This window comes from Pristis pectinata, chromosome 2 (assembly GCF_009764475.1).
Source record: "Pristis pectinata isolate sPriPec2 chromosome 2, sPriPec2.1.pri, whole genome shotgun sequence".
Taxonomy (NCBI): domain Eukaryota; kingdom Metazoa; phylum Chordata; class Chondrichthyes; order Rhinopristiformes; family Pristidae; genus Pristis; species Pristis pectinata.
This window is the reverse complement of record NC_067406.1, coordinates 40587876-40615798: the sequence shown is the minus strand read 5'-3', so window position 1 is coordinate 40615798 and position 27923 is coordinate 40587876. Positions and strand designations below refer to the sequence as shown.

Sequence of the window (27923 nt, the reverse complement as noted above, 5' to 3'; positions counted from 1 at the left end):
TGCCTGAGAGCCTCATAATTCCCTTTACTCCAAGTAAACACCTTTCTAGTCTGTCTGTTCCTATCCCTCTCTAGTGCTAACATAAAGGAGATAGAATTATGATCACTATCACCAAAATGTTCACCCACTGAGAGATCTGACACCTGACCAGGTTCATTACCCAATATCAAATCAAGCACAGCCTCTCCTCTTGTAGGTCTACCTACAACTGTGTCAAGAACCCTTCCTGAACACACCTAACAAACTCTACCCCATCTAAACCCCTCACTGTCTGGAGATGCCAATCGATGTTTGGGAAATTAAAATCCCCCATCACAACAACTCGGTTATTCTCACACCTTTCTAGGATCTGCTTCCCTATCTGCTCCTCAATAACCCTGTCACTATTGGGCGGCCTATAAAAAACACCCAGCACCGTTATCGACCCCTTCCTGTTCCTAACCTCCACCCACAGAGACTCCTTAGACAATCCCTCCACAACATCCACCTTTTCCGCAGCCGTGACACTATCTCTGATCAACAGTGCCACTCCCCCACCTCTCTTGCCTCCCTCCCTGTCCTTCCTGAAAATCTAAAACCTGGCACTTGAATCAACCATTCCAGCCCCGGAGCCATCCAAGTCTCCGTAATGGCCACCACATCATAGCTCCAAGTATCAATCCAAGCTCCAAGTATCGATCCAAGCTCCAAGTATCGATCCAAGCTCCAAGCTCATCCGCCTTGTTCACAACACTCCTTGCGTTAAAATAGACACATCTCAAGCCTGTCTAAACATGTCCCTTCTCTATCACCTGCCCACGGCACCCACTCCTAGCCTCCTGCACTCGAGAGCCAAAAGAGACAAAGTTAAAAAAAAAATTGAACTAGAAAATATCCAGCAATAATTAAAATATGAAGGAATAAAAATATATAAAGGAGGTAAATTTTCATTGCCGCGCACCAGTACCACAAGTTCATGTTCTTCCACTCATATCATTGTGGAATCTCTCAGCAGAAAAATTATGTACCAGCTCTGGAGGAGAAGGCACTTTACTGTCTTTCTACTGTGTACATGCAATCGCTGGCAGTTGCTGTCCAATTCTCTCTTTAATAGTTATTAAATGCTGACAGCCTAATTTTTATTTATCCAAAAAAATTAAGCTAATTTACCTTCTTTACACTCTAAAGAGAGCTATGTACTGCACAGAGATACTTCCATAATGGCTTGACTTTATAATATCACTTAACCTTGTCCCTGTCTTGTAGTAAAATTCATTTGGCGCCTATTGGCCTGCATGAATGGAAACCCAAACCAAACAGCAACATCCGACATCCCACACTATCACAGATATGTCAGTCCTCGGCCTCCTCCAGTGCCAGGAGAATTCCAAGCACAAACTCGAGGAACAGCACCTCATTTTCCATCATGGAACCTTGTAGCCTAACGGCATGAACATTAAATTCTCCCACTTTAAGTAATCCCCACACCCCTTCACCACCACCACCCCCCAACCATGCCTCTTCTTTTCTTCCCTTTCCTAGCCTCTCACTTTTTTCTATCCTTTTTTTTCCTCTCCTTACCTTTGACCCATCCCCTGGTGGATCTGCTCTCCCCTCCTCCCGCACACCTGCCTATCACTATCTCTTAACCTGCATCTACCCATCACCACCTTGTGCCCAACCCCACCTGACCTCTTTTGTCCACTTATCACTGCTCTGCTTTTCCTTCCTATAAACAGTACATACTGTATGTCCCCTTTTCCTATCTTCAGTCCCGAAGAAGGGTCCTGACCTGAAACAGTTACCGCCTGCTGTTCTCCACGGATGCTGCCTGGCATGCTGAGTTCCTCCAGCATCATGGTGTTTTTCAGCAACATCTGACACTTTTACACCTAGACTTGGTCCTCTAAGTTTATCTGCTTATTTGAATTCAGTGCAAAAATAACTGTGATCAACCTCATTTGGAAAGGTATAAACAATTCGAATTTCATTTAGAGGAGCTGCCAGCAATGCCTACATCCCATGCAAGTAATTAAAAAAATGGTAAATCCAGATGTATTGTTTGCTCTACTTCAGTAACTTCCTCCAGTTCAACAGCTCTCCAAGATCTCTGTCCTCACTGAATTCTTATGCAACCTCAATTTTCATTACTCATTCTAGTAGCTGTGCTTCTAGCGATCAGGCCTCTAAACTGTAAAACTGCAACTCCACCCCTAATCAGACCTCTGCTTCTAAGAACCTACCTCCTTAGCCAAACTTTTGGTCACCTACTTACACACAAGGCTTGCTGTCATATTTTGTTAGTGAAGTGCCTTAGGATGTTTTACTTACCAAATTAATGCTGGCCACGCACTCTGCACTGGCATTGAAAACTATTGAATGCTCTCACTGCCCCTTCTTATACCAATGGGAAATTGAGCAAACTCTGTACTATTGATTGGATGATTCTTGACCTTGGGTCAAACAGCCTCTCCAGCACCTCCCTGCAAACTATAATATTTTTATAACTACACAAGAAAGTGCTAAAATAACTTTAACAAAATGGTATTTGGAAAGAAAGCTCCAATGATGTTTCTCCTGGGGTTAATTTCAGAGGTGTTCCAGAGATTAATCAATTCCTGGAAACTCCAGGAGAATCCTGCAGCATTAGCAAATCTGGACTGATCAGATACAACTGTGAAGAAGAAATGCCCTGGGAATCTACATAAATAGGTCTTCAAAATAGTCTGTCTAAACACATAAAAAGAGAATTACTAATGCTATGCAAGTCCATGAAGCTTGTACAAAGATAACACCGCTTCATGACAATATCATGTCATCAACCAACCTATAGGTAATTCATTAAAGATGGCATAACTACAATCGCATTGTCTGGACCTGTGCATACACTCTCTCTCCTACACCGCAAAGAGCAGAAGCTTGGGAGTACCCAAATAATATGGCACATCCATTTATCAATGTTTCATACTGGATACCAACGTGGATGTCTGAAGTGGCAATCTCCTCTAACAAAGTCAACATTCATGATTTCCTAAGGTATGCATCCAGGCTCCTTATAACTTTTAGCTCCAATGCTTTCCCAATTATCTTAATATTCAGTTAGTTAATTAATTCATACCATTAATTTTCAATATCTAACTACAAAAATCTAAGTAGCAAGCTAATGTTGCTTTTTTGAAGTAACACCAGTTGATTGAAATAGTAAAAATTACCTGATGTTAGGAAGTAATACTGAGAATCATGAAAGATTCCCACAGTTCCTGGTCCCACAGAGCCTGCAAGTATGTTGACAACAGAGAAAGCACCACTCATTATTCCAAATCCAAGTCCCGCCACTGAAAATATAAAAATACAAAATTTAATTTACAACTTCATATATTATGCACAAGTGTAAAGAGAAATAAATAGTCATAGAAAAATTACTATTCAGATTCACTTGGAATTAGTTTATTATTGTCACCAGTACTGTGATACAGTGAAAAACTTGTCTTGCATACCATCCATACAGATCAGCTCATTACACGGTGCATTGAGGTAGTACAAGGTAAAACAATACAGAATGCAAAGTGAAGTGTCACAGCTACAGAAACGAATATCAGTTCTCATTACAGAATAGCTGGTCTTGCATCATTTTCTCAGGGAAACCAGATGTGTACTCCTTGGCACCTTTGCCATATCTATCCTTCACTACAACAGGTTATCAACTAGGGAGTGTACTAGAGAGGGACCCAGGAGTACAAGTGCGTAGCTTGTTGAAAGCAGCATCACAGGTAAACAGGATGGTGAAAAAGGCGTTTAGCACACCGGCCTTCATCAGTCAGGGCACTGAGTATAGGAGTTGGGACATTATGTTGCAGTTGTACATCTTGGCTCTGTTTGGACTGTCTTATGGTTTTCTAAATGACCTGCTCTTACCTCCTTAGTAATAGATTCCAGCATTTTTCCAATGACAGATGTTAGGCTTACTGGCCTAAGTTTCATGCTTTCTGTCTCCCTCCTTGGAAAACTGGTGTTACATCTGTGGTTTCCAGCCCTCCAAATCCGCTCAAGAATCAAAGGAATTTTGGTAGAATACAATCAAAGAATTCACCATCTCTGAGAGCACTTCCTTTAAGAACCTAGGATGCAGGTCACCAGATCCAAGACTCTTGTCAGCCTTCAGTTCCAAAAAGTACTTGCCAGAATATGGAATGGAGAAGTGCAGCAATATGTCCCAACTTAACATTAAAACCAGTAGCTGCTGTCAACAATTATTATGCCCCTCACAGACACTACCTCAACAATCCCATCAGCTAATGTATAGGTGCAACTGGGTTGAAAGACCTACTGTCAGAGTACTTTCATATTTTTCTTAACCTGCATCCTCTGTTCTATGTATAACTGTTCTAATACACAGCAACACCATATGAGTCTGTAACTTAACTCAAGAGCACTGCTTCTCTGGCAGAAAATAGGTGCAGCCTTAAGTGGAGTACAAAACCTCAAAAGCTTTGATTCAAATTTGGCTTATGTATGTCCATGATATCTGGCTTAACATGCAGTAAAGCCCACAGTATATTAACAATTGCAGGTCCCATTATATTTTTCCGATAAAATTATTGCTCACCATAGGCCATTTGCTGAACTGATAAAGGTGACTTTCCATCTTCACTTAGTGCTGCTAAGCCTTCATTTGCCTTTCTAAAAGACAAAAAAAACTTACAAATTAGTGATCTACTTCTTTAGAACAAAAATCCATCATGGGAAGATAAACAACAAATACTCATTTAATTTTCACTTAATTTGCTTAACATTCTGACGTTGAATACCATATGTTGGAAACAAAACTCAAGTAACTTTAAATTTCTTATTTTCTTAAACTTTGCTTACTAATAGAAATTCTCAAAAGAGATAGAATAACTGATGAAACAGATCACAGAGGCCAGGTGAAAAAAATTACGGTAAAATAAAACTGATTTACGTAATCAAGCTTTTGCCATAATAATATATTTTTGAGGGCTGATCATTTTTTACTTTAATTATCTCCTCCTCAAAGTTGGTGCACTGGTTATAGATTAAGAGGCTCTAGTAGTGTTTAATAACTTCATTCACACAGCCAGTTTCCATGCATGAGAAAGTTACAGCAGGTTACTTGACCTTAGACACCTTCATAATAGCCTCACACAATATTTGGACTGAAAATCCAACAGTAGAGGTGAGATGCTGAATACTAATTTTAATTCATGACCTACAGGTATAAGAATGAAGAATATGTAGTGCTTGGTTGGTACCCAAGCTACATGGCAAGAAATATTGTGCACAAAAGCAACAACGAAAAAAAAAATGCTTATGGAGCTCTTTCATTACCAACAGATCATGTGTCAAAATTTTACAGTTAGGTACAAAATCCCAACGCTATGGAAGTTTGATTTTTTTTTATTGGATGGCCCTTCTTTTGGAAGAGAAGAGAATCTAGGTAGCAATTTCCAATGGTGGAATGGAAAGAGCTAGATACACATAACACAGTATTTGAAACATGCAGAAGGGTATAGAAATGGAGGAGTTTCCTGAGATGGCGTGGGATGAGGCTGTGGTATGATCCATAAATGGGGCTTAAATTCAAGTCTTGAGTAAAGGGAAGCACTGAACGTGTGAGAAAGGGGGGTGATGGACGAAGAGCCCGTTTCAGACTTGCTTGATTTCTGATGAACAAGTTGAGGGAAGTTAGCAAGTGAAAGGTTTGTATCACATCATGGCTTCTTTTCTCCCCCAATTAATTTGTGTCTTTCTAAATGGAAGTTTATACTGTTTCCAATAATTTGACCCGCAGTTTCTGTCTTCCTCCTTTGTCAAACAGTAGTGTTACATTTGCAAATTTCTATCCTCGAGCCTCCCCACAATCCAGGGAAATTTTATGAGTCATGACCAACACCCCCACTATCTCTGCAGCCACTTCCTTTACAGCTCTAGGATGGAGGCTGTCAGATCCAGGGACCTGCCGACTTTCAGCACTGTTTGCTTACCTAGTACTTTTTCTCTAGCAGTAAAGATCATATTAAGTTCCTCCCCTCCCTACAGCTGTTTCCAGTCCATTTCTGCTAAATCACTTCTCAGTCTAGTAAAATTGGCCTTGTGCCCAGTTAGAACTTTTACTATTTTCTTTCTCCTTGTCCATACTTATGCTAAATCTATCTGAATAATGAAAGTACCACAAGAAAGCCCTTCCACTTGCCCAACTTCATTCTCTAAAATTTGGAATTGCCCCCCTTCTTATAGGTCTTACCACATACTGGTTAAAAAGGTTCTCCTGAATTCAATTTAGGAATTCTGTGCCTTCTACACCTTTCACAATAATGTTTCATAATAAACAGATTTGCTCTTCTCTCCACTTTGAGTGGTCTGCAGTACACTCCCAACAATGTGATCGCCCCTTTTTTGCACTTTAGCTTAATCTATACTAATGCATTTAATGATTGTTCAAACATATCACCCATTCTCAGAATTGTAATTCTTTAACTAATATGGCTTCCTTTTTTATCCCTCTATCTTATCTGAAATCTCTGCAATCAGAACATTATGCTGCCATCTTTTCCTGGTTATTTTGACAGGTCGTTGACCCAAAATGTTAACTGTTTCTTTCCCCCGATGCATCCTTACTTTGAGGATTTCCAGCATTTTGTATTCTAATTCTGCTTTCCTGATATTTTCCTCAAGGAAACTTTGATACTTATTATAGACAGGCAGCCTGAATGGCTTTGAAGTTCAGATAAGTGAAGCAAAGAATGTCATCAGCATTCACATGATCTTGTACTTGAAATAGGACCACAGCAGTGTGCTTTTAAAAGTCTCTGCAATTGATTTTGTGGGCAAGAGGAGGAGGATTTGCTGGGAGTATGCTGGCTATATTTGGGCAAGTCACATGAGAGCAGTCACACAAAAATGAACAGCAGTTAAGAGACAAATCAGAGAAACCACTGTGGTAACTATATCAAACAATAAAGAAAGACCAGGATAGGAGCCATAAGCTGTAACAAACAGAGAGGAGGATAAAATTACTGGGTTTAATGAGTGCAGTCTGACACTATAAGTAGGTTAGAAGGTATTCAACAGGATGTTTGAGAGAAATCTCCAAGGAAATGATAAAATGATTGAGACCTGAGAGGAGAAAGCAAGAAGGGAATTGGGAAAGATATAGTTGTAGTCGACAGGAGAGTAAACATCTACAGAGATAATGACAAACCATGTTTCATCAGCTCTCAGGTGCTCCAGCTTCTTACCAATGAATCAAAACTTTTGCAGGTGATGGGAATAGATTATTGAAATGTTTCCCTCCTATTGTGCAAGTTCCACTTCTACTACTTTAGATAAAATAACTATAATCCTACAGCAAACAAGTCGACTAAAAAATATTTGGTAAAATTTTACAGAATTCTTGGAAATAATATGTGGAAAACAAATGTGCACACACTTCAGTTCTCAACAAACATTCTAATTATTCAGCAAAATTAAGTGGGCAGTAATGTGGAATTTGCAATGCGATAGATTTTTAGTTACTTTCGACTAAAAGAAATCCTGCCAAAGTTCAAATTTGATTCCAGCTGCAGATGCTGAATTCCTGGCAAGCATTCAGATGCTCCTCAACCTCAGTCCCACAGCACAATATATAATGGTGAAAACACCATGATCACTGCAGTAATCTGTTTTACTATCCAATAGATTTCAAGACAATATTTCAATGAGCTTTAAACATGCCTGTTGCACAAATTTAAATCTATTCATTCCAGAAGCTATTTAACTTCTATATAGCAATGTGAGAATTGGTAAATTATGATCTTGATGAAGAAGGTTAACTCTTTGCAAAGATCCATTAAGTTAGATAGTTTATAAGTTGACATGCAGAGAAACGTACAGCACAGAAATGGGTCCTCATGGCCTGCCTCGTCTATGATGCTTATCTACTCTAGTCCCATTTGCCTGCATTAGGCCTGTACCCCTCTACATCTTCCCTATCTAACGGCCTGTCCAAATGCCTTTTGAATGTTGTTATTGTATCTGCCTCTACGACCTCCTCTGGCAGCTCATTCCAGATAACCACCACCCTCTATGTGAAAAACTTACCCTTCAGGTCTCCTTTAAATTTCTCCCCTTTCACCTTAAACCTGTGCCCTCTAGTTCTAGACTCTCCAGCCCTGGGAAAAAAGACTCTGACAATCTAACCCATCTATGCCTCTCATAATTTTATAAACCCCTCAGCCTCGTATGCTGCAGTGAGAATAAACCCAGCCCATGCAACCTCATAACAATAGGCCTCCATTCCAGGCAACATCCTTGTGAATCTCTTCCGTGCTCCCTCTATTGCCTCCACATTCTTCCTGCAGTGTGGCGACCAGGACTGTACACAATGCACCAAATGCACTCTAACCAATGTTTTGTACAGCTGCAGCATGATATCCCAACTCTTATACTCAATACCTTGGCCTATGAAGGCAGGCATGACAGATGCCTTCTTCACTACCTTATCTATACATGTTGCCACTTTCAGGGAGGCTTGGACTAGCACTGCAAGGTCCCTCTACACATCAATGTTCCCAAGGTGCCTGCCACTTACGAGCAGAATCTGACTTTCCAAAGTGCATTAACACCTCACACTTGTCTAGATTAAGTTCCATCTGCCACTGCTCCACCCAACTTTCCAGCTGATCTATGTCCCGCTGTATCCTTAGACAACCTTCTTCACTACCTACGACTACATCAATTTTTGCGTTGTCTGCAAACTTACTAATCATACCACCTACCTTCTCATTCAAGTCACATATGATGAACAACAAAGGCCCCAGCACCAATCCCTACAATACTCCACTTATTACAGACTTCCAGTCAGAAAAACACCCATCCACCACTACCCTCTGCCTCCTATCACCAAACCAATTTTAGATCCAGTTTACCAATATGCCTCTTGTGCCTTAACCTTTTAGGCCAGCCTACCACATGGGACCTTATCAAAAGCCTAACTGAAATCCATGTAAACCACGTCTACCATGTTGGCTTCATCAATTTTCTTAGTTACCTCTGCAAAAAACTCAAATCAGATCTGTGGGATATGATTTCTGCTGCACAAAACCATGCTGACTCCTCCTAATCAGCCCCTGCCTTTCTAAGTGAACATACTTCTTGTCCTTCCGAACCTTCACCAACAATTTCCCAAACTCTCACGGTCCATTCAAAATGTAATAGATTCTGTCCTTTATTCTATCACTTGCAACAATGGTGTGGATTGTTTTATCAGACCTATGTATCTAATCCTGTCGTGTTTCAATCATGTTTCAAAAATACATAGAATGGATGGCAGCTGTAGCATCATATCACCGTGGTAAGCCTTATTCCTTCTTTAACAATCCAATTACAATTTGCCTTTTTTTCAATGGAGCTCCATGTGGAACCAATGAGACTTCCACACACTGTAGGATTCCCACAAATATCAGGTGAAATGCAAGTGCCCCAGATCTTCTGAGAAGTTTTAGTTTTCTTTCCTTAAAAAGAATATACTAACATTGGAGGCAATATAAAGGAGATTAACCAGGTTAATTCCTGGGATAAGAGGTTTGTCCTTTCAAGAGAGTTTAAACAGATTTGGTCTATAATCTTTGGAGTTTAGAAGAATGAGGGGGTGACGTTATTGAGACATACAAGATCCTGAGGGGACACGACGGGGTAGATGTTCAGATATTTTCACCAGTGGGAAAGTCTTGTAACTATGTCCATTCCTTCAAGATGAGGGACTGGTCAGTTAAAACAGAGATGCATAGAAATCTCATTTCGCAGGGATTGGTTAATCACTGGAATTCTCTACTACAGAGTGTTGTGGGGCCTGGACCATTAGAAGTACTTAGGGCATAGATAAAAAGATTTTTGAAAGATTGGGGAACTGTGGGCTATGAGGAACTAGCAGAGGAGAGGATTTGAGACCAGTGTAGATCAGCCATGATCACACTGAATGGCAGGGCAGGCTTGAAGCCTACTCTTGCTCTTATTTTCTCATGTTGGCTTTGTCATTCCAGCTGTGGCCTGACAGCGAACACTTCATTGCATACAGCAGTGGAGCAATAACTATTTGCAGTGTCCCAGTAGTTAATCTTGGAAATCTAGCCTTTGGGTCAGGTTAGTTGCTAACTCCATTCAATTTCACTGGAAAGGAATGGTTGCTGGGAGGAGGAAACAATCTACAGGCAATTTGCATACCTTTGAATTAATTGAATTAAACATATTCTTAAGTTTCTTTTTGTTTTAAATGTTAATATGATTACTTTTAATAGTTTTTGAATGGGGACTAAAATTGCTCCTTATAGATTCACTCTGGATATATCAGTCAAACAGCACAGAAACAGGCCCTTCAGCCCAACTTGTCCATTCTGACCAAGACGTCCATCTGAGCTAGTCCCATTTACCCAAGTTTGGCCTAAGCCTTTTCTATCCATGTACCTGTCCAAATGTCTTTTAAAAGTTATAATTGTACCTGCATCTACAGCTTCCTCTATATACCAACCACCATCTGTGTGAAAAGGCTGCCCCTCAGGTCCCATTTAAATCTTGCCCTCTCACATTAAATCTATGCCCTCTAGTTTTAGACTCCCCTATCCTGAGAAAATGACTGTGACCATTCACTTTATCTACACCCTTCATGATTTTATACACCCCTAAGGTCACGCCTCAATCTCCCACATTTCAGGGAACTAAATCCCAGTCTATCCTTATAACTGAAGCCCTCCAGTCCCGGTAACATCCTTGTGAATCTTTTCTGCACCCTTTCCAGCTTAATGACAGACACACAAGAGACTGTAGATGCTGGAAATCTGGAGCAACACACAAAATGCCGGAGGAAGTTGGTGGGTCAGGCAGCGTCTATGATGAAAAAGGACAGTCAACATTTCAGGTTGAGACCCTTCAACGGGACTGGAAAGAAAGAGGGAAATAGCCAGTATAAAAAAAGGGGGGGGGCAGGAAAGGGGTGGAGCAAGAGCTGATGGATAATAGGTAGATCCAGGTGAGGGGTGGATGATAGGCAGATGAGGAAGGCGGAGAGTGGGAATGATGTAAAAAGCTGGGAGATGATAGGTGGAGGTTACAAAGGACTGAAGATGGAACCTGACAGGAGAGGACAGTGGACCATGGAATAAAGGGAAGGAGGTGAGGAGAGGAACCAATGTGTGGGTGATGGGCAGATCGAGAGGGTGGGGGTTGAGAAGGGGAAGGGGTGATGGGCCGGTGGGATAAGGGAAAAAGAAAGGGAGCGGAAAGGACTGGTTACCGGAAGTCAGAGGAATTGATGATCATGCCATCAGGTTGGAGAATACCAAGGCAGAATTATGAGGTGCTATTCCTCTAGCTTCAACTTGGCAGTACACACGTTGGTGTTAGAATGTGGAATTAAGCTGGTTGGCCACGGGGAGATCCTGGCTGTTATGACAGACGGAGTGTAGGTCCTCGACGAAGCGAATCCCCAATCGGCGATGGGTCTCACCGATGCAGAGACTGCCACTTCGGGAGTACTGGATGCAATAAATTACACCAATGGATTCATATGTGAAAGACTTCCTCACCTGGAAAGGCTGCTTAGGGCCCTGAATGGTGGTGATGGAGGTGTAGGGGCAGGTGCAGCACTTTACATGTTTAAGTGCCTGGAAGGTGGGGGGGGGGGGGGGGGGGGGGGGGGGGGGGAAAAGAGGTTCAGTGGGGAGGGACAAACCGACAAGGGAGTCATGGAGAGAGCGATCCCTGTGAAAAACGGAGAAGGGAGGGGAACATGTACCTGGTGGTGGAATCCCGTTGGAGATGGTGGAAGTTGCAGAGAATGATACGTTGAATGCATAGGCTTGTGGGGTGATAGGCAAGGACAAGGGGAACTCCATCCTGTTACGTCTGGGCAGAGAGGAAGGCCTGGTGCGGCCTCCTCTACTTCGGTGAGACCTGACACAGATTGGAGGATCACTTCATCAAGCACCTTCGCCCCATTTGCCATAACAGCCAGGATCTCCCGGTGGCCAGCATTTTAATTCTGCTTCCCATTCCCACACCAACACGTCTGTCTACAGCCTCCTCTACTGCAAAATTGAGGCTAGACACAGAGTGGAGGAACAGCACCTCATATTCTGCCTTGATAGTCTCCAACCTGACAGGATGAACGTCAATTTTGCAAACTTCCAGTAACCACTTCCTCTGCCCCCCCCCTTTTTTTCCCCTTATCCCACCAGCAACATCACCCCTTCCCTTTCCCCTCCCCTGCCTTCTCGATCAACCCATCACCCACACATTCCTCCTTCCGGTTCCCCTCCTCACCTGCTTCCCTTTATTCCACGGTCCACTGTCCTCTCCTTTCAGATTCCATCTTCTTCAGCCCTTTGTTCCTTCTACCTATCACCTCCCAAGCTTCTTACATCATTCCCAGTGTCCCCCTGCCTCACCTGCCTATCATCCCCCTCTCACCTGGATCTACCTATCACCTGCCATCTCTTGCTCCACCTCTTCATGTTTTCCCCCTCCCCCCCCACCTACCTCCACTCTTTCTTTCCAGTCCTGATGAAGGGTCTCAACCCAAAACATCGACTATCCATTTCCCTCCATGTATGCCTAATGACCCGCTGAGTTCCTCCAGCATTTTGCATGTTGCTCCAGCTTAATAAGATCCTTAGTGTAGATCCAGTGAACAGAACAGAAACAGAACAGGTACAGGATTGGGAAATTTGGGTATATCACTGCTCCCAGCGGATTCTCAGCCAATCTTCATCGAAAAATTAAAGGTGAGACTAATTGAAAAATAACCTCTGCAAAGTTTCGATTCAGTGTCTGTTAAGATTACCTATCATCTGCATACAAGGTGCAACTGCACCAAGGTAATAATAACCAAACAACATACATGAAGATACTGCAAAGACCATCATCTCTGCTTCCAAAAAGCAAAACATCAAAGAACTTGGTTTGGCTGAGAGTATTGTTCACATTCTCAATGATGAGGTAAAGAGAAACTTCTTCATGCAGATGGTGGTGAATCTTTGGAATTCTCTACCACAAAAGGCTAAGGAGGCTTAGTCATTGAGCTCCTTCAAAAGAGAGATCAAGGATTTTTGCATATTAAGGGAATTAAAGGATTTGGGAATAGTGCAGGAAACTGACTTTCAGGTAGAAGATCAGCTATGATCTTGATGAATGGCAGAACACATTTGTAGGGCCAAATAGCCTACTCCTACTCATTTCTTGTGTTCTTATATTCTTGCAAAATAAACAGACAGACCAGCTGATGAATAAAGCATTTTCTTTCCACAAAAAGTTAGAGGATAATAAGAACTGAAAGGTAAACTTCAGAGATCTGTTACTTATTAGTCAATGACCGTTCACAACATGGTGACAGTTGACACAGCAAAATTACATGGTAAATGGTGACAATCCATAATTGTTAATGATCACTCAGAGGCAAGATCAAAGCCCATGTGCGCTTTATGAGCTACAAGTATCTGCAAAGAGTACAAAAACACAAGGTAATGATACATTTATACAAGAATTTAATGACATCTTGATAGAATTGCTGATGCAGTGAAGAGAGAGAAGTTGGCAGAAACTTATTTGCACAGAGAGCATGTATGCTGCCACAAACAAGACATATCGCTCCCCAGCAGCAGAGGAGAAACCAATTGTCCTCAGAAAGTCATAGTAAGAGGTAGCCAAGACTGTGTACGGCAGGAGTTCTGTGCCCAGTTCAAGAATGTAATGCAGGAATTGATTTAATAATCTAACCAGGTCAAGAAAAGTGAGTAAAATCATAGATGCAACTACAATTTGCATCTTAAAACTTATTTCCTTTCACCCCAACCTAAGTGTCCTCCATGTTTCAACCTTGATAAACTACAGAAGCACCTAGCCTTCACTGTATGCACTTCATGACAAATCCATATATTCATCCACTGTTGGTACTCAATCCATAGTCACCCACACCACATTCACCAGATAAATGTCTTACAGTCTGCTTTCTTACCCCTAATCAGATAACAGAGAACAAAAGAGAAAACCAGTGACCAGGACTGGAGATGAGCTGTTACAAATAGCCCAGCTCTTTAGTGTAAGACTGTGGAGATTAACTGCACATCTATGACTCTCATAATCACAAAAAGATAAACAAAAAGCTCATATTTAATTGATAGATAGCAGAGTTAAAGAATCTGACAGTATCATAGTCACAATTTCATTAATGATCAAATTATGAGAAGACTGCATATAATCATTGTCAAAATGGTGTCAAATGGCAAAGATTACATCAATTTCTTTTGTTTTTCCAGGATCTTCAAATTTATCGCAAGCGTTGCAAGATATCCTCAGGAGGGCTCATTCTTTCTAAGGGTGCATTGTCACAACTTGTACTGTAATTAGCCATCACAGAACCTTGGGCTTTTGGATTCACCTGCTAATTCAAATCTCAAAAGTGAGCACAAATAAGATTCTGATCACAGGGATAGTTGTACAGATCAAGCTTATACTTTTAATACCATGTAACCCTTAAAAAAAATTTACACCACATTCTGAAACTATTAGTTCAGATTGTGGAATTATGGACATTATAATTTGCAGAAGACACATACCTCAACAGTTTGTAGTAAGCAAACCGGAAGACTTCCTGCAGAACTACGGAGAACATCACACCAAAGATAATGAGGGATTTCTGTAGTACGGCATCCTTCTCATTGCTAGCTTTTACAGCAATAAACCACACTAACGAAGATAACAGCAAGGAGAGTAACCAGAAAAATGCCCTGGAACACAAAAATCATTCAATTCCTTAAAATAATGCAGACACTTGAAATCTGAAAAACAGAAAATGCTAAAAATACTCATCACATCAGGTAGTATCTGCAGAAAGAGAAACATATCAGATCGATCACCTTTCATCAAACCTGGAAGAAGTTAAAAATAAAACAGGTCATTTGTACAAATTCAGGGAATGGAACAGTCTGTGATAAAGTAGAAAGCAAGTGAGATTAAGTTACAATGCAAGGCAAAAGAGGATATAAGATATCTTTATTAGTCACATGTACATCGAAACACACAGTGAAATACATCTTCTTGCGTAGTGTGTTCTGGAGGCAGCCCACAAGTGTCACCACTCTTCCGGCGCCGACATAGCATGCCCCAACTTCCTAACCCATACGTCTTTAGAATTTGGGAGGAAACCGAAGCACCTGGAGGAAACCCACACAGACACAGGGAGAGTGTACAAACTCCTTACAGACAGCGGCTGGAATTGAACCCAGGTCGCTGGTGCTGTAATAGCATTACTCTAACTGCTACACTACCGTGCCTGCCCAGAGAAGTAAAGAAGCAAAATAGATTTGGGGTAATTTTAAATGGGAAAAGCACAATCATTAGCATCAGCTATTTGAAAAAAAAGGTGAACAAGTTTAGATCTGAAATTGATGAACTCGGTGTTGAGCCTGAAATGTCTAATCAAGAGGAGGGGCTCTCCTTCGAAGTTACATTGAACTTCATTGATAGGCAGAGGACCAAAATATCACAATGGGAGTGGGTCAAAAAATTAGAGCAGTGGAAACTACAGAGTAAGCAACAAATATGGTTCATCACTGGTTGTAGGCAGTACACATTTCAGGTTGAACACTGATTTTGTCAATTTCAGATCATAACCAGTGTCGTCCTTTTCAGACTGCTGATGCTAATGATGGTCAGAAGGAGTTACTCTTCTAAAGTATCGCCACTATTATAATACGGGAAATACAACACCCATTTGAGTACAGCAAGTTCACATAAATGGCAATGTACCAATGAATAGAGTCATTCTTTCCAGCTTAATGACATCTTTCCTATAACAGGGTAACCAAAACTGTACACAATACTCCAGGTGCCACTTCACCAATGTCTTGTAACTATAACCTCACGTCCTAACTGCCATATTCAATGTCCTGACTAAAGGCCAGCTTGCCAAACACCTCCTTCACCATCCTGCCTACTTGTAACACCACTTTCAGTGAACTACGTCTCTGTACTCCTAGGTCCATCTGTTCCACAACACTCCCCAGGGCCTGACCATTCACTGTGAAATTCCTACCCTGGTTTGACTTCCCAAAATGCAACATGTCTCACTTATCTGGACTGAATGCCATTCCCTGGCCCACTTACCTAGCTGATCAAAATCCACTTGTAATTTTTGATAACCTTCTTCACTGTCTACAACACCACCTATTTTAAAATCATCTGCAACTTACTAATCATGCCTTGACATTTTCATCCAAATCATCTATATAAATGAGAAGCAACAATGGGCCCAGCACTGATCCCTGTGGCACACCCCTAGTCACAGGCCTCCAGTCCGATAAACAACCTTCTACCATCACCCTCTGCTTCCAACCGTCAAGCCAACCATGTATCCACTTAGTTACCTCTCCCTGGATCTCATGCAATCTAACCTTACAGATTAGCCTTCCATGTGGGACCTCAAAGGCCATGCTGAAGTCCATATAGATATCATCCACCACACTGCCCTTATCAATCCTCTTGGTTAACTCTTCAAAAAACTCTAATAGATTTGTGAGATATGATTTCCCACGCAAGAAGCTGTGTTGATTATCCCTCTTGTCTATCCAGGTACTGGTAGATCCTGTCTCTCAGAATCCCCTACAGTAACTTACCCACCACTGACATCAGGCTCACTAGCCTGTAGTTCCCTGGCTTGCCTTTGCTCTGCTAATATATTAAGATAGACACCAGAAATAACTTCCCCACCATTCTTTGAAGTGGTGGTGTTGATTTGGGGAGCAGATTTTTGTACTTTTTTTAAATTTTGTAACTTATAGTAATTTTTATGTCTTTGCACTGTACTGCTGCCACAAAACAACAAATTTCACATCATACAAGTCAGTGATAATAAACCTGATTCTGATTCAGATGGAGCCTGGGTTTAGCATTTCATTTGAAAAATTGGTGCTTTAACAATATTGTATTCCTTCTGTACTACACTCAAATGCCAACCTAGACTTCAATGATCAGACTCTTGAGTGGGATTAGGCCCTCAGTCCTCCAAGGGAGCCACTGAGCCACAAAGCCACAGTAGGTAAAAATGGAGACAACTGGGGCCAAAAAATTTACAGCCTTTCAGCTGATGTAGGATATCAGTAATGCTGATTATGTATATTGGAAATTGCTGGACAACATGAGAAAAAAGTCAAGATAGGAAGATATCAGCTTGGGACAAGAACTGTATACTCCAGATCCCATGTGGCCAATTGTGTATGCAAACTCTTCACATGGGACTTTGCAGCACATTTCTTCTAATATAAAAATGTGCTTTTTAAAATTATGTGCATTTTGTAAGCTAAGCAGAAACATAACTTAATATATGACTTCAAAGTTAAATATAATTTAAAGATGTTTTCATTTCAATCACAGAAAAGCTTTCAGCCAGAAATTTAATTATTTTACAATCTTGGCTCCAAAAGGGAGTTGCATATTTATCTCATGCATACATCTTCTTTGCTGCTCATAATTCCACTCAAACCACTCAACTTGTTGACCTACATTGGTTTCCAGTTCAGTAATAACTCAATTTTTTTTTTATTTTCAAATTCATCCATAGCCACACTTCTTTATTTTTCTAATTGCATTCACCCTGTTAACTGAGAACCCCTGTTAAAAATCCTCTAATTTTGGCTACTTGTTTATCCTAATTTAATCTCTCCACTGTTAGCCAGTCACTAAAATCTGGAATTCCCTCCCTACGTCTTTCTGCCTTATTCCTCCCCTTTAAAAAATTACTTAGCATCTACCCTTCGATCACCTGCCCTAATACTTCCTTGTGTCTCAGCATCAATTCTGATCTAATGAAACAGATGTGAAGGTCCAAAACAAGAGTATTGGTATTGGTTTATTATTGTCACTTGTACCGAGGTACAGTGAAAAGCTTGTCTTACAAACCGATCTTACAGGTCAATTCATTACACAGTGGAGTTACATCAAGTTAGTACAGAGTGCATTGATGTAGTACAGGTAAAAAAATAACAGTACAGAGTAAAGTGTCACAGCTACAGAGAAAGTGCAGTGCAATAAGGTGCAAGGTCACAAGGTAGATCGTGAGGTCATGAGGTCATAGTCCATCTCATTGTATAAGGGAACTGTTCAAAAGTCTTATCACAGTGGGGTTGAAGCTGTCCTTAAGTCTGGTGGTACGTGCCCTCAGGCTCCTGTATCTTCTACCCGATGGAAGGGGAGAGAAGAGAGTATGTCCCGGGTGGGTGGGGTCTTTGATTATGCTAGCTGCTTCACCAAGACAACAAGAGGTAAAGACCAAGGAGGGGAGACTGGTGTCCGTGATGCGCTGGGCTGTGTCCACAACTCTCTGTAGCTTCTTGTGGTCTTGGGCAGAGCAGTTGCCATACCAAGCTGTGACACCATTCCACTAAGCTATTTCCTTCTTGTACTCCGATTCATCACTGTTTGAGATACGGCCTACAACGGTAGTATCATCTGCAAACTTGTAGATGGAGTTAGAGCAGAATCTGGCCACACAGTCATGAGTGAATAGGGAGTAGAGTAGAGGGCTGAGGATGCAGCCTTGAGGTGCACCAGTGTTGAGAATAATCGTGCCGGAGGAATTGCTGCTTATCCTCAGATTGCGGTCTGTTTGTTAGAAAGTCAATGATCCAGTTACAGAGGTACAGAGTTGTGTTAGTCACTATATAAATGTAAGTTGTCACTGTTCTACAATAAAGTTATGATTAATTGCATTTTTTGCATCTGTTAATTGAATGTTTGTCACCAAATAGCAGAAGTAGATAACAAAAGAATGGACTGGTAAATAGCTACCCATGGTATCAGGAAAGGCATTACTTTATCTGAATGTTAAAAAAATGTTGGTTAAAATCTCTAGATATTTAAATACATTAAATAAATTCCTTGCGGAAATGCTCTTAATTATATGAGAAGAATAAATACATTATACTGCTAACATTTCCTTCCCATTGGCCATCACTAGAATACTTCAAGCAATACATTTATCACATGCCTTTGAACCAGGAAAAAGTACCATGAACAATCTTGTGTAAGATTCCCTTAGAAACTATCACCAAAATGATGTTGGCATTATTGCAAATCTAACATTAATCAACCTTCATAGCAGCACATATCCATAGTCTTCTGTCATTCATATTTAAATATTTATATATTATACAAGATCACTAATTAGAATAATCCTTCAAGGTCTGCTTCATTCTAAAATCAATGGTTTGGACTAAATTTAGGACAAAGCACTGGCATTTAGGTATCACATGCCTGGAAAAAAAGGAACCAAAGGAATTGTCCTTTATGAACTAACACCCTGCAATCAGGCACCCCTACTCTGCTCCTGACTATTAGTTTCCAATCATTATCCAAAACCTTTTTTTATATATAATAATGCAATTCATGCTGATAATATATGCAAACAATAATATAGAAATGTAACAGAAGGGAAACTGGAGATTGGCTGCCTGACTGAAGCCTGATGGAACCAACAAACGAGTCAGGTTGAAGGTGCATGTTCTCATAAAACATCAGGCTGGGATCAGTCAGGCTATACCATGCCAGCCCAGTCCAGTCCAGTACTTAATCCAGTTCAGGATTAACACACCCTATGTATATGATCGTCATTTGGTGTTTCATCCTCAAACAGACAAGGATCACAATGCAAAATTCAAAACCATAATTTCCATTTTGTAAAGAATTAAACAGGTGGCTACATCGCATTTTTTTTCTCAAATGGGTCTTGTTAAACTTATTTCTTTCACCTGACTGAAATACTGGCAATTTTCAGTGGTAGCTTTAAATATATTGGTTACTGTAAAGGAACTTTTTTCTAAAGTTCCTCTACAGTAACCAATATATTTATGTTTATGGACTCAGAAGCTAATTGAAGCAGCTTACAGAACCATTTCAAAAAGTGCCAAATGCAGTTCCTCCTGCTACTGAAGGTAATCAACCTGCACTCCAGGGCAGTTTCCATGGAACCAAATCTATATTTCATTTATTCAGTAGCAAACAAACTTGTTCCAAAGGACTTGTTCACCATTTCTAAAAGCAAAGATCCAAAGAACCAATATCTATCCCAATGGCAGAAAACAAAGCCTGCTCTATCTGCCTAAGTTTATGTTGCTGTCAACGACAGGGTTGATGTCACTTCTTTTGGTGATGCAAACACTAGAACAACAGCCTCCAACAATGCTAACATTCTTTTAGTGCGTTTATTCTGCCATTTTACCAGTGACTAGTTACAAAGTAAGTGGGAATAAAATTATCCTGTATTTTTCAAAAGAAAATGTTACACACAATGAACTTGAATGTGGTGCAAACTAACAAGAGCTCATGTGGCAATTTGGATTGCACAAGAATTCAGTGCCAGGGGGGTGGAGTAGGAGATTTGTGGTATTTTTAGTGTGTTTTAAAATTTTGTTTTAGTGTTTTGAAAGAAAGCCTAATAAAGATAGACATAAGTCATACAGACAAATTAACTAGTTAATGAATCTACTAAAAGGTTAAAAACAAACAAAATATCAAGTGAAAACAAACCTCAATGAACTGAATTAATAGTTATGGAAGGGCACCTCAATCTCATTGAACACATATTATAACCACATTCAGAGCACTTACAGTATCCACGGCAACCACATTTACAGAAAGTGTCTTTGGCTGGACGAGTTCAAGCATGAGGCTTTATGCTGGTGTCACTAGTGCATCTGCGAGGCTGAGAGTTATGTGGACAGAACATTTCAAGAGTTGGTCACTCCACAGTTAAGCAGTGGCAGCAGAGAAGGAAGTGATGATCGTGAAGACAAAATAAATGACCAGGTAGGCAGTGTAGGAGTCCCCTTGAATGCTCCTCCTCTGTAACCAGCATTCAACTGAGCCAAGTTGGATGGGTTGCTTTGTTGAAGGTTCCGGGAGTTGGTAGGGCCTTCAGCAAAGAAACTACATTACATGGTGGGACCAGAGCAAGCCCTGCTCAGTTGCTGAGAAAGGTTCTGACAGCTAAATAAGCCACATACCCTTCATGACTTTTAAAAACATTCAACTACTACTCAATGTTAAAAAATAAATAAAAAGTTAAAACCCTTAAATACAATCAAACAATTTGAAAAAATGTAACTCAATTATACTTATCCAACAACACATAACAGTGCTGGAGGAACTCAGCAGGTCAGACAGCACCTATGGAGGGAAATGGACAGTCTCGATGTTTCGGGTCGAGACCATTCATCAGGACTGTAAAGAAAGTGGGGAGAGAGCCAGTATAAAAAGGGGGGGGGGTGGGGAAAGGGGGTGGAGAGAAGGGGTGGAGCAATATTTATCTTATTCATTCATTGCCATTTCCTTCCATTGAAATCAACTGAACCACTGTTCCTGAGCCACATTTAATCTGGTGTAGATTGCTCAAGCAAACACCCCAATGTACATGGTAGAAAATTGCCACAATTTTGTATTCCTTCACAGGATTCCAGGAGGAGTTCAGTGCTGAAGCATGGTCAGGCAAATAACCACAACCAGCTATCCTCAAATTTTGGAACTTTTGAATCTGAATGCACAGGAACAGAAACGCACAAGTTGCTTCTTTTACACACAGTAATGTTGGTGAGGACTTGGGGGGTTTTAATCAGATCACATCTCGAGGTCTTAGCTGTGCTAACTATTGTGTGAGCCATGCAGATCCTGATCAACAGATAAAAGTAATGAAATCTGGCTGATGGCAATGCATCCACAGCAGCTGCTGTGATTTGAAGCAGGATCGTGCCAGTGGGGCAACACAGGGCCAGGAAAAGCTGCCAAGACCCATTAGCATCAGCTGTGCAATGCCAGTACCTGCTCCCACACTGCCAATTTTGGGAAAAAAAACTTTGCACTTGGAAAAATAAGAAGGCGTATGGTATGCTGGCCTTCATTAGTAAAGGGATTGAGTTCAAGAGCCGTGAGGTAACGTTGCATCTCCATAAAACTCTGGTTAGACTACTCTTAGAGTATTGTGTTCAGTTCTGGTTGCCTCATTATAGGAAGGATGTGGAAGCTTTAGACAGGGTGCAGAGGGGATTTATCAGGATGCTGCCTGGATTGGAGAATATGTTTCATGAGGAAAGGTTGAGCGAGCTAGGGCTTTTCTCTTTGGAGCAACACAGGATGAGAGGCGACTTGATAGAGGTGTATAAGATTATGAGGGGGCATTGATAGAGTGGACAACCAGCACCTTTTCCCCAGGTTTAGGGGAAATGTCAGAGGTAGGTTTTTTTTTACACAGGGAATGGTGGGTGCAACACACTGCCGGGGATGGTGATAGAGGCTGATAAAATAAGGACATTTAAGAGACTCTTAGATAGGCACATGGGTGTAAGACAAATGGAGGGTTATGGGCTGTGTAGGAGGGAAGGGTTAGATTGATCATGGAGTAGGTTTATCTAGGTCTGCACAACATCGTGAGCCAAAGGGCCCATACTGTTCTATGTAATAAATTAATGCATGCTAGAACTAGAACTCACAGGAGCCTGCTTACTTCCATGAGGCAAGGATCCTGAACATCTAAAGGGCTTCCCACAACATAGAACAATCCCCATCCACAAAAAGGGACAATCCCATGCCTGCCAAGTTTTAAAATTCTTCAGTATGAACTTCCTCTCTGCCTCTAATCATATTCTGTGGTAAAGAACTCCACATTCTCAACTCCTCGTACAAACAAGTTTCTTCTTAATTCCCTACTCAATTTCTGATGGCTTTTAGTTTTGATTTTTCCCATAAGTAGAACACATTATCAAAAGATCTAATAATTTCAAAGAATTTTAATACACTAATCTCAGCTTTATCTTTACAAAAAAAAATTCATTTGTGCCAGATTGAGAAAACCCTGTATTTCAGATGTCATCTTGCACAACATAGAGGATGTTTACTTGTGACTGCATTCTCTCCTTGCAGGAGCTGTCATGATTAGTTACATACTCCTGTGTTCTATCAATAATGCTACAAGTTCCTCATCCTTAAGCACCTGCCCAAATCTTTTTAAATTTAGTCAGGAAATAATCTGCTTTCACCAACTTTTTCAAGTAAATCCCAACAGCACTGCAAGTGAAAGAAATTCTCACTAACTCACAAAATCATTTGCACCCAAGATGACTCTTCTTGCCCAGGTGAATAATTTTCCTTTTCCTAATTCTCTAATCATCTTGTAAATCTCTGTTGGGCCACACCTTAATCTTCTCTTTTCCATTATCTATTTTTTTCAGCCTCTTAACCCTTGATACATCTCCTCTGTGACCCAAGTCCTTTAAATCCTTCCTAACTCATAGTACACAGAATTAGCCACAATACTCAACATGAAGCCTAATCAATAACTTATGGTGAGACTAATCTCATTGCTTCTATATTAAACCTCTTTTTATTACCCCAAGTAATCCCCATTCTTAAGAGTCTGCAACAAACTTTTCATATTAGTCTTCCCAAGTCCATTACTTCACACCTCACTGCACTGAACTTCCCATTTCACCACTATTTCTCCAATTATTATTCTCATCACTACCTACCTTGCCCAATTTTATGTCACCAACAAACTTTATGAAACTGATCTCCACTACCAGGGGTCATTTAGTTAAAAAAATTTTAAAGGGTAACAAACCCAAAAATGGACCTTAGCTTGACATCACTAAGCCAAATACGTAATACCATTTTCCACTTAATTCTTAGATCTTAACACCCTAGGGCAACTTCCAAAGGTCCAGACATACAATTATTGCACTGTCTCAATTCACTTTCAAAAGAATTTAAACAAGTGGCAGACACATATTACCTTTAATTCAACACTGAACTCTTTTTGATTAAATTATCTTTCCAATCCAAATGAGAGTTGACTTTAAGGAAAGAACTCTCTTACCACTGATGTTAGGTTGGCTAACCTAGAGTTTATGCTCTACATTCACTTTTATTTAAAAATAATCTGTGTTCTCATAATAGAAACCCTCTTGTACCCAAAGAGGACTGATGGACTGTAACCAATACCTGTTATTTCCACCTTTGCATTTTTTCTTCATTACTATCCTGCTCATAATTTATCCCTACTTTTATTGCAACCATCACATCATCCACTTCCTTTGTGAAAACAGTTGTATAGTCCTCATTTAATTCTTTTGCCTTGCATTCTCCTCCTCATGAAGATTTCTGTTTTGGACCTTAATGTGTCCAGCTTGTTCCCTAGCTCAACTTTTTACAACAGAGGAGACTCACTCAACTGGCCATTACCACTTTCAATTAGCCTAAATGAGTACAAGAACATTTCAGCCACTCCAGCAAAAATGGTTCCTCCAGGCTACAAAACCACAAAATATACAAGATACCAGTTCAACCTTGGTAATAGCAACCACTGCATAACAATTTTCCCTCTGATTAATCCATGAGATTATAAATAACACTGCAATATTGCACACAGAGAGGTTCTGCAGGGACACATTTACAAAATACTTACACTAAAAATGTTTTGCAGCAGCTACATTAACTTGACAAACGGAGAAAAAATATCAAGCAATGCTCTATTGTGTTCAATTATATAACAAAAATTGCATTTTAATGGCACTTCCTGTATGGTAGAACAACTTAAATTGAGCATCTGCTAAACCACTTATTGTAATAAACCTTACTTTATTTTCATATTACATAATCTATCTTTATCTATGATATTCAAATTAGGTCCAGTCTCAACTATGCTTTCATTATACTGGTATCACCTAGATTAATATAAACTACGTTAATGGATAGCAGATCTTTTAATCCTCAATGATCTCATTCCCCCTTTAGTAATAATTTCCTAATTCATTCACAGAGATGTTAAATCAGAAATTTAAATGCAATTTTTCCTTGAGCTAGGAAGTGAAAGTCTTATCAGTTTTTAAATTCTTCAGAGATTGTGCTTCTCTTTGTTAAAATTCAGTATTAGTTATTTTTCAAAGATGATATTATTCAAACAGTGAAAGAATGTTTTTAACCAAATGCAAATGTATATCAAGTCTTTTGGAAATAGTGCTTATACTTTACCATGGCAACTATAATAGATCAAAATTATAATAGACTTATTTGAAAAAAAATTGAGTATTTTTGTAGCTTCACAACTCATAATCACTAACTTATTACTGCTGACTAGAAACAGACAAAACAAGTACACCAAATGTACACTGGATCACATGCGGATGTCACGTGAAGGGATCTCTGTCCAAGGAGATGACAACATGATGTTTGCAAATTATTAAAACTACAGAGACAAAAAAAAAGTTTTTTTTTGGAACTCCCCACCCACCTTCACTGGCAGCCTTCCCCTTTTAAAAAAGAAAGCAGTTACCATTCTACCTATTCTACATTAACTAAAATAAATACTAGTTTCTCAAGACTGTATTTCCCCCACTTACAGTCTGGGATTTCCACATGATCATCAACCGAAAGAGTATGAGCATTTTCCTCTTAGATTACATCAGTTAACATTCATTTTTGAAAATCAATGACACTACAGCATTATAAACATCACAAATCTCAGAAAACAGCAAATTTAACATCCAATAAGAATACACTGTCAAGAGTTTAAAAACCTGTAAATGCTGAGCAGACCGAATGAGAACTGCAGGAAGTTGACTGTTCAGATCGATGATTTTTTTAACCACTTATGGTAACCATGAGATCAGATTGCGAATATTCTTTTATGGTTGTAACATTGCATGCCATTGTGGTTTTTTTTTGTTAACCAAATAAGCTTGGTTGTTAGTTAAAATTTACTTGGCTAGATGTTCAGTTCCTCGTTAGCACTTTAACTCCCCTTGTCACTAATTTCTTCCCTGGTAATAAAGGATGCAAAGTCCTCAATATGTATTCTTGCCTTGTCCTACCTTCCAAGAATACATCACATTCTTTATTCTCAATAGGTATTGTCCCACATATTTATGCACACTTACTGTTCACATTCCAGTAAAATAGTTTGGGGTTCTTCCATACAAACTGCCATTCTATTCCCACATTTTCCTTTTACCAGTTCCATTTTCTTCTTTATTTTCCCTCTCAACTTATTGTATACCCCGATTTGCACTTGAAGACTTCACCTGAACTGTGTCATTGCCTACATCACACTTTGTCTCATCATATTCTTTATCTCCTTTTGTCATCCAAGGAGCCCTACCTTTGTTTCCCCTGCCCTTGTTTCTTGTGGGAATGTACACTGTACCTGTATCTAAAACAACAGCCCCTTAAAACAAAAATCATTCATTGCTCCATTGTAATTTTTTCAGGCATAGTTTTCATTTCACCCCAGCTAAATCCCCTGTCATCCCACTGAATTTAGCCTTCTACCAATTTTGAAATACTACTATGGATTGTTCGTTACCCTTCACCATTATTAATTTAAACTTTGTGACACTCTTGTCCAAGTGTTCTCCCACTGACACTTGATCCACTCAGGTTACCTCACACCCTAACGATAGACCCAGCAGTGTCTGTGTACTAGACACATTTAACTTCTTTTAAGTTTTGGCTGGGATTCAAAATTGTTTCTCATTAGAGAAAATGCTTACTGGTAGTGAATGCTAACAATTCAAATAATCAAACTTAGATTAAGGAAAAACAAGAACAGGCCAGTGAGGGGCTGACATAGAATACAGATAGTACATGACCAGTCAACAATAAGTTTCCTGGCCAAAAACAGTGTAGCCTTGAAGGGTCGATCCTGAACAATGGAGAAAAAAAAGGATGTGATAATTCAACATACAGCATCTTCTCTTCTATTTTTAGGCATCCCAGCCTTCTTGGTATTTTCGCCTACTGTCTGATTTTGGTGAAAGCATCACTTTTTTTTACATAAGTAATGAGTTTCAGACCAATTTTTGAGACAGTGAAAGTGCGATTGGGTTCAGTATATTTCTTCCAATCAGCAAGAAAACGATGGGCTGAATAGCCTCCTTCCCCGTCGCAAACATTATGGTTCTATCTAACTCTAATGACCAGAGAATGGGAAGAGGCGGGTGGGACCGAGTTATGAAGGAGGAAAAACACACACACACACACACACAGAGTATTGGAGAAAATGGTGAAGGAAGACAGGAACGTTCCCGTTCAGACATTCAGTCCCCCTTTCTGTTGGGCATCCGAAGGTGAACACGGGCGCTGCTGGGGTGCTGCAGCCAAAGTAACTCCGCACAACCCCCCCACCCCGCAGCCCCCAGACCCCCCGCTGCAGGACGGTGTCGACGCGACTGGTTTCCCTGTCCACTAACACGGGCTCGCCCGCCGCAAACAAAGAGCTGGCAGCGCAGGAGCCGGCTTACCCCGCGATCAGCACGATCACTCGCAGCGGGTCTTTGGCGATGGTGAAGACAAACAGGGCCAGAGCGGGACCGAAGGCGACGAAGGTGCAGCCGAAGAAGACGGCCACGGTCATCTCGTCAGCAGCGAGTCCCGGCGCCGATCCGTCCGACTCCCCAGGCCGCCCGGAACATGACTTTACCACACCCGGCTGCTCCGACAGCACACACACACCCGGCGAGGGAACCGCCCGCCGAGGCTTTCGCGCTTTCCTCTCGCCTCTCCGGCTGCGGGGTTTCGGCCGCCGACACCCTCGCGATCCGAGCAGCGTTGGTCCCGGGGAGAATCCGAAACGCGAGTCGGTGGACGGACGGCGCGGCCACCGTCACCCCGCCTGATGGCGTCACGTGCGGGTCGGAGGTGAGGGCGCAGCAGGCGGGAGCGGCCTGGGGTCAGTCAGGGGTCAGGGAGACACAGGACGTCCTGCAGGTGCGGGGATCTGCAGCAACCCACACGGTGCTGGGGGGACTGAGCGGCTCAGCCAGCATCTGTGGAGGGAGATAAACAGTCGACGTTTCAGGGCGAGACCCTTCATCAGGACTGGAAAGGAAGAGGGCAGAAGCCAGAATAAGGTGGGGGCA

General features: G+C 40.9%; 1 protein-coding gene across 1 annotated transcript in view; it reads right to left on the bottom strand.

The window, feature by feature from the left end:
* The window catches only part of LOC127567432 (gamma-secretase subunit Aph-1b-like), a 38403-nt gene extending 10758 nt beyond the window's left edge, over positions 1 to 27645 (bottom strand). The window contains exons 1-4 of the mRNA XM_052010331.1: positions 27306 to 27645; positions 14583 to 14753; positions 4586 to 4659; positions 3192 to 3314 (exon numbers count right to left, since the gene is read on the bottom strand). Coding sequence (XP_051866291.1) covers positions 3192 to 3314; positions 4586 to 4659; positions 14583 to 14753; positions 27306 to 27418 — 481 coding nt within the window. The 5' untranslated portion in view covers positions 27419 to 27645. The remainder of the gene's footprint in view (positions 1 to 3191; positions 3315 to 4585; positions 4660 to 14582; positions 14754 to 27305) is intronic.
* Positions 27646 to 27923: the final 278 nt, after the last annotated feature.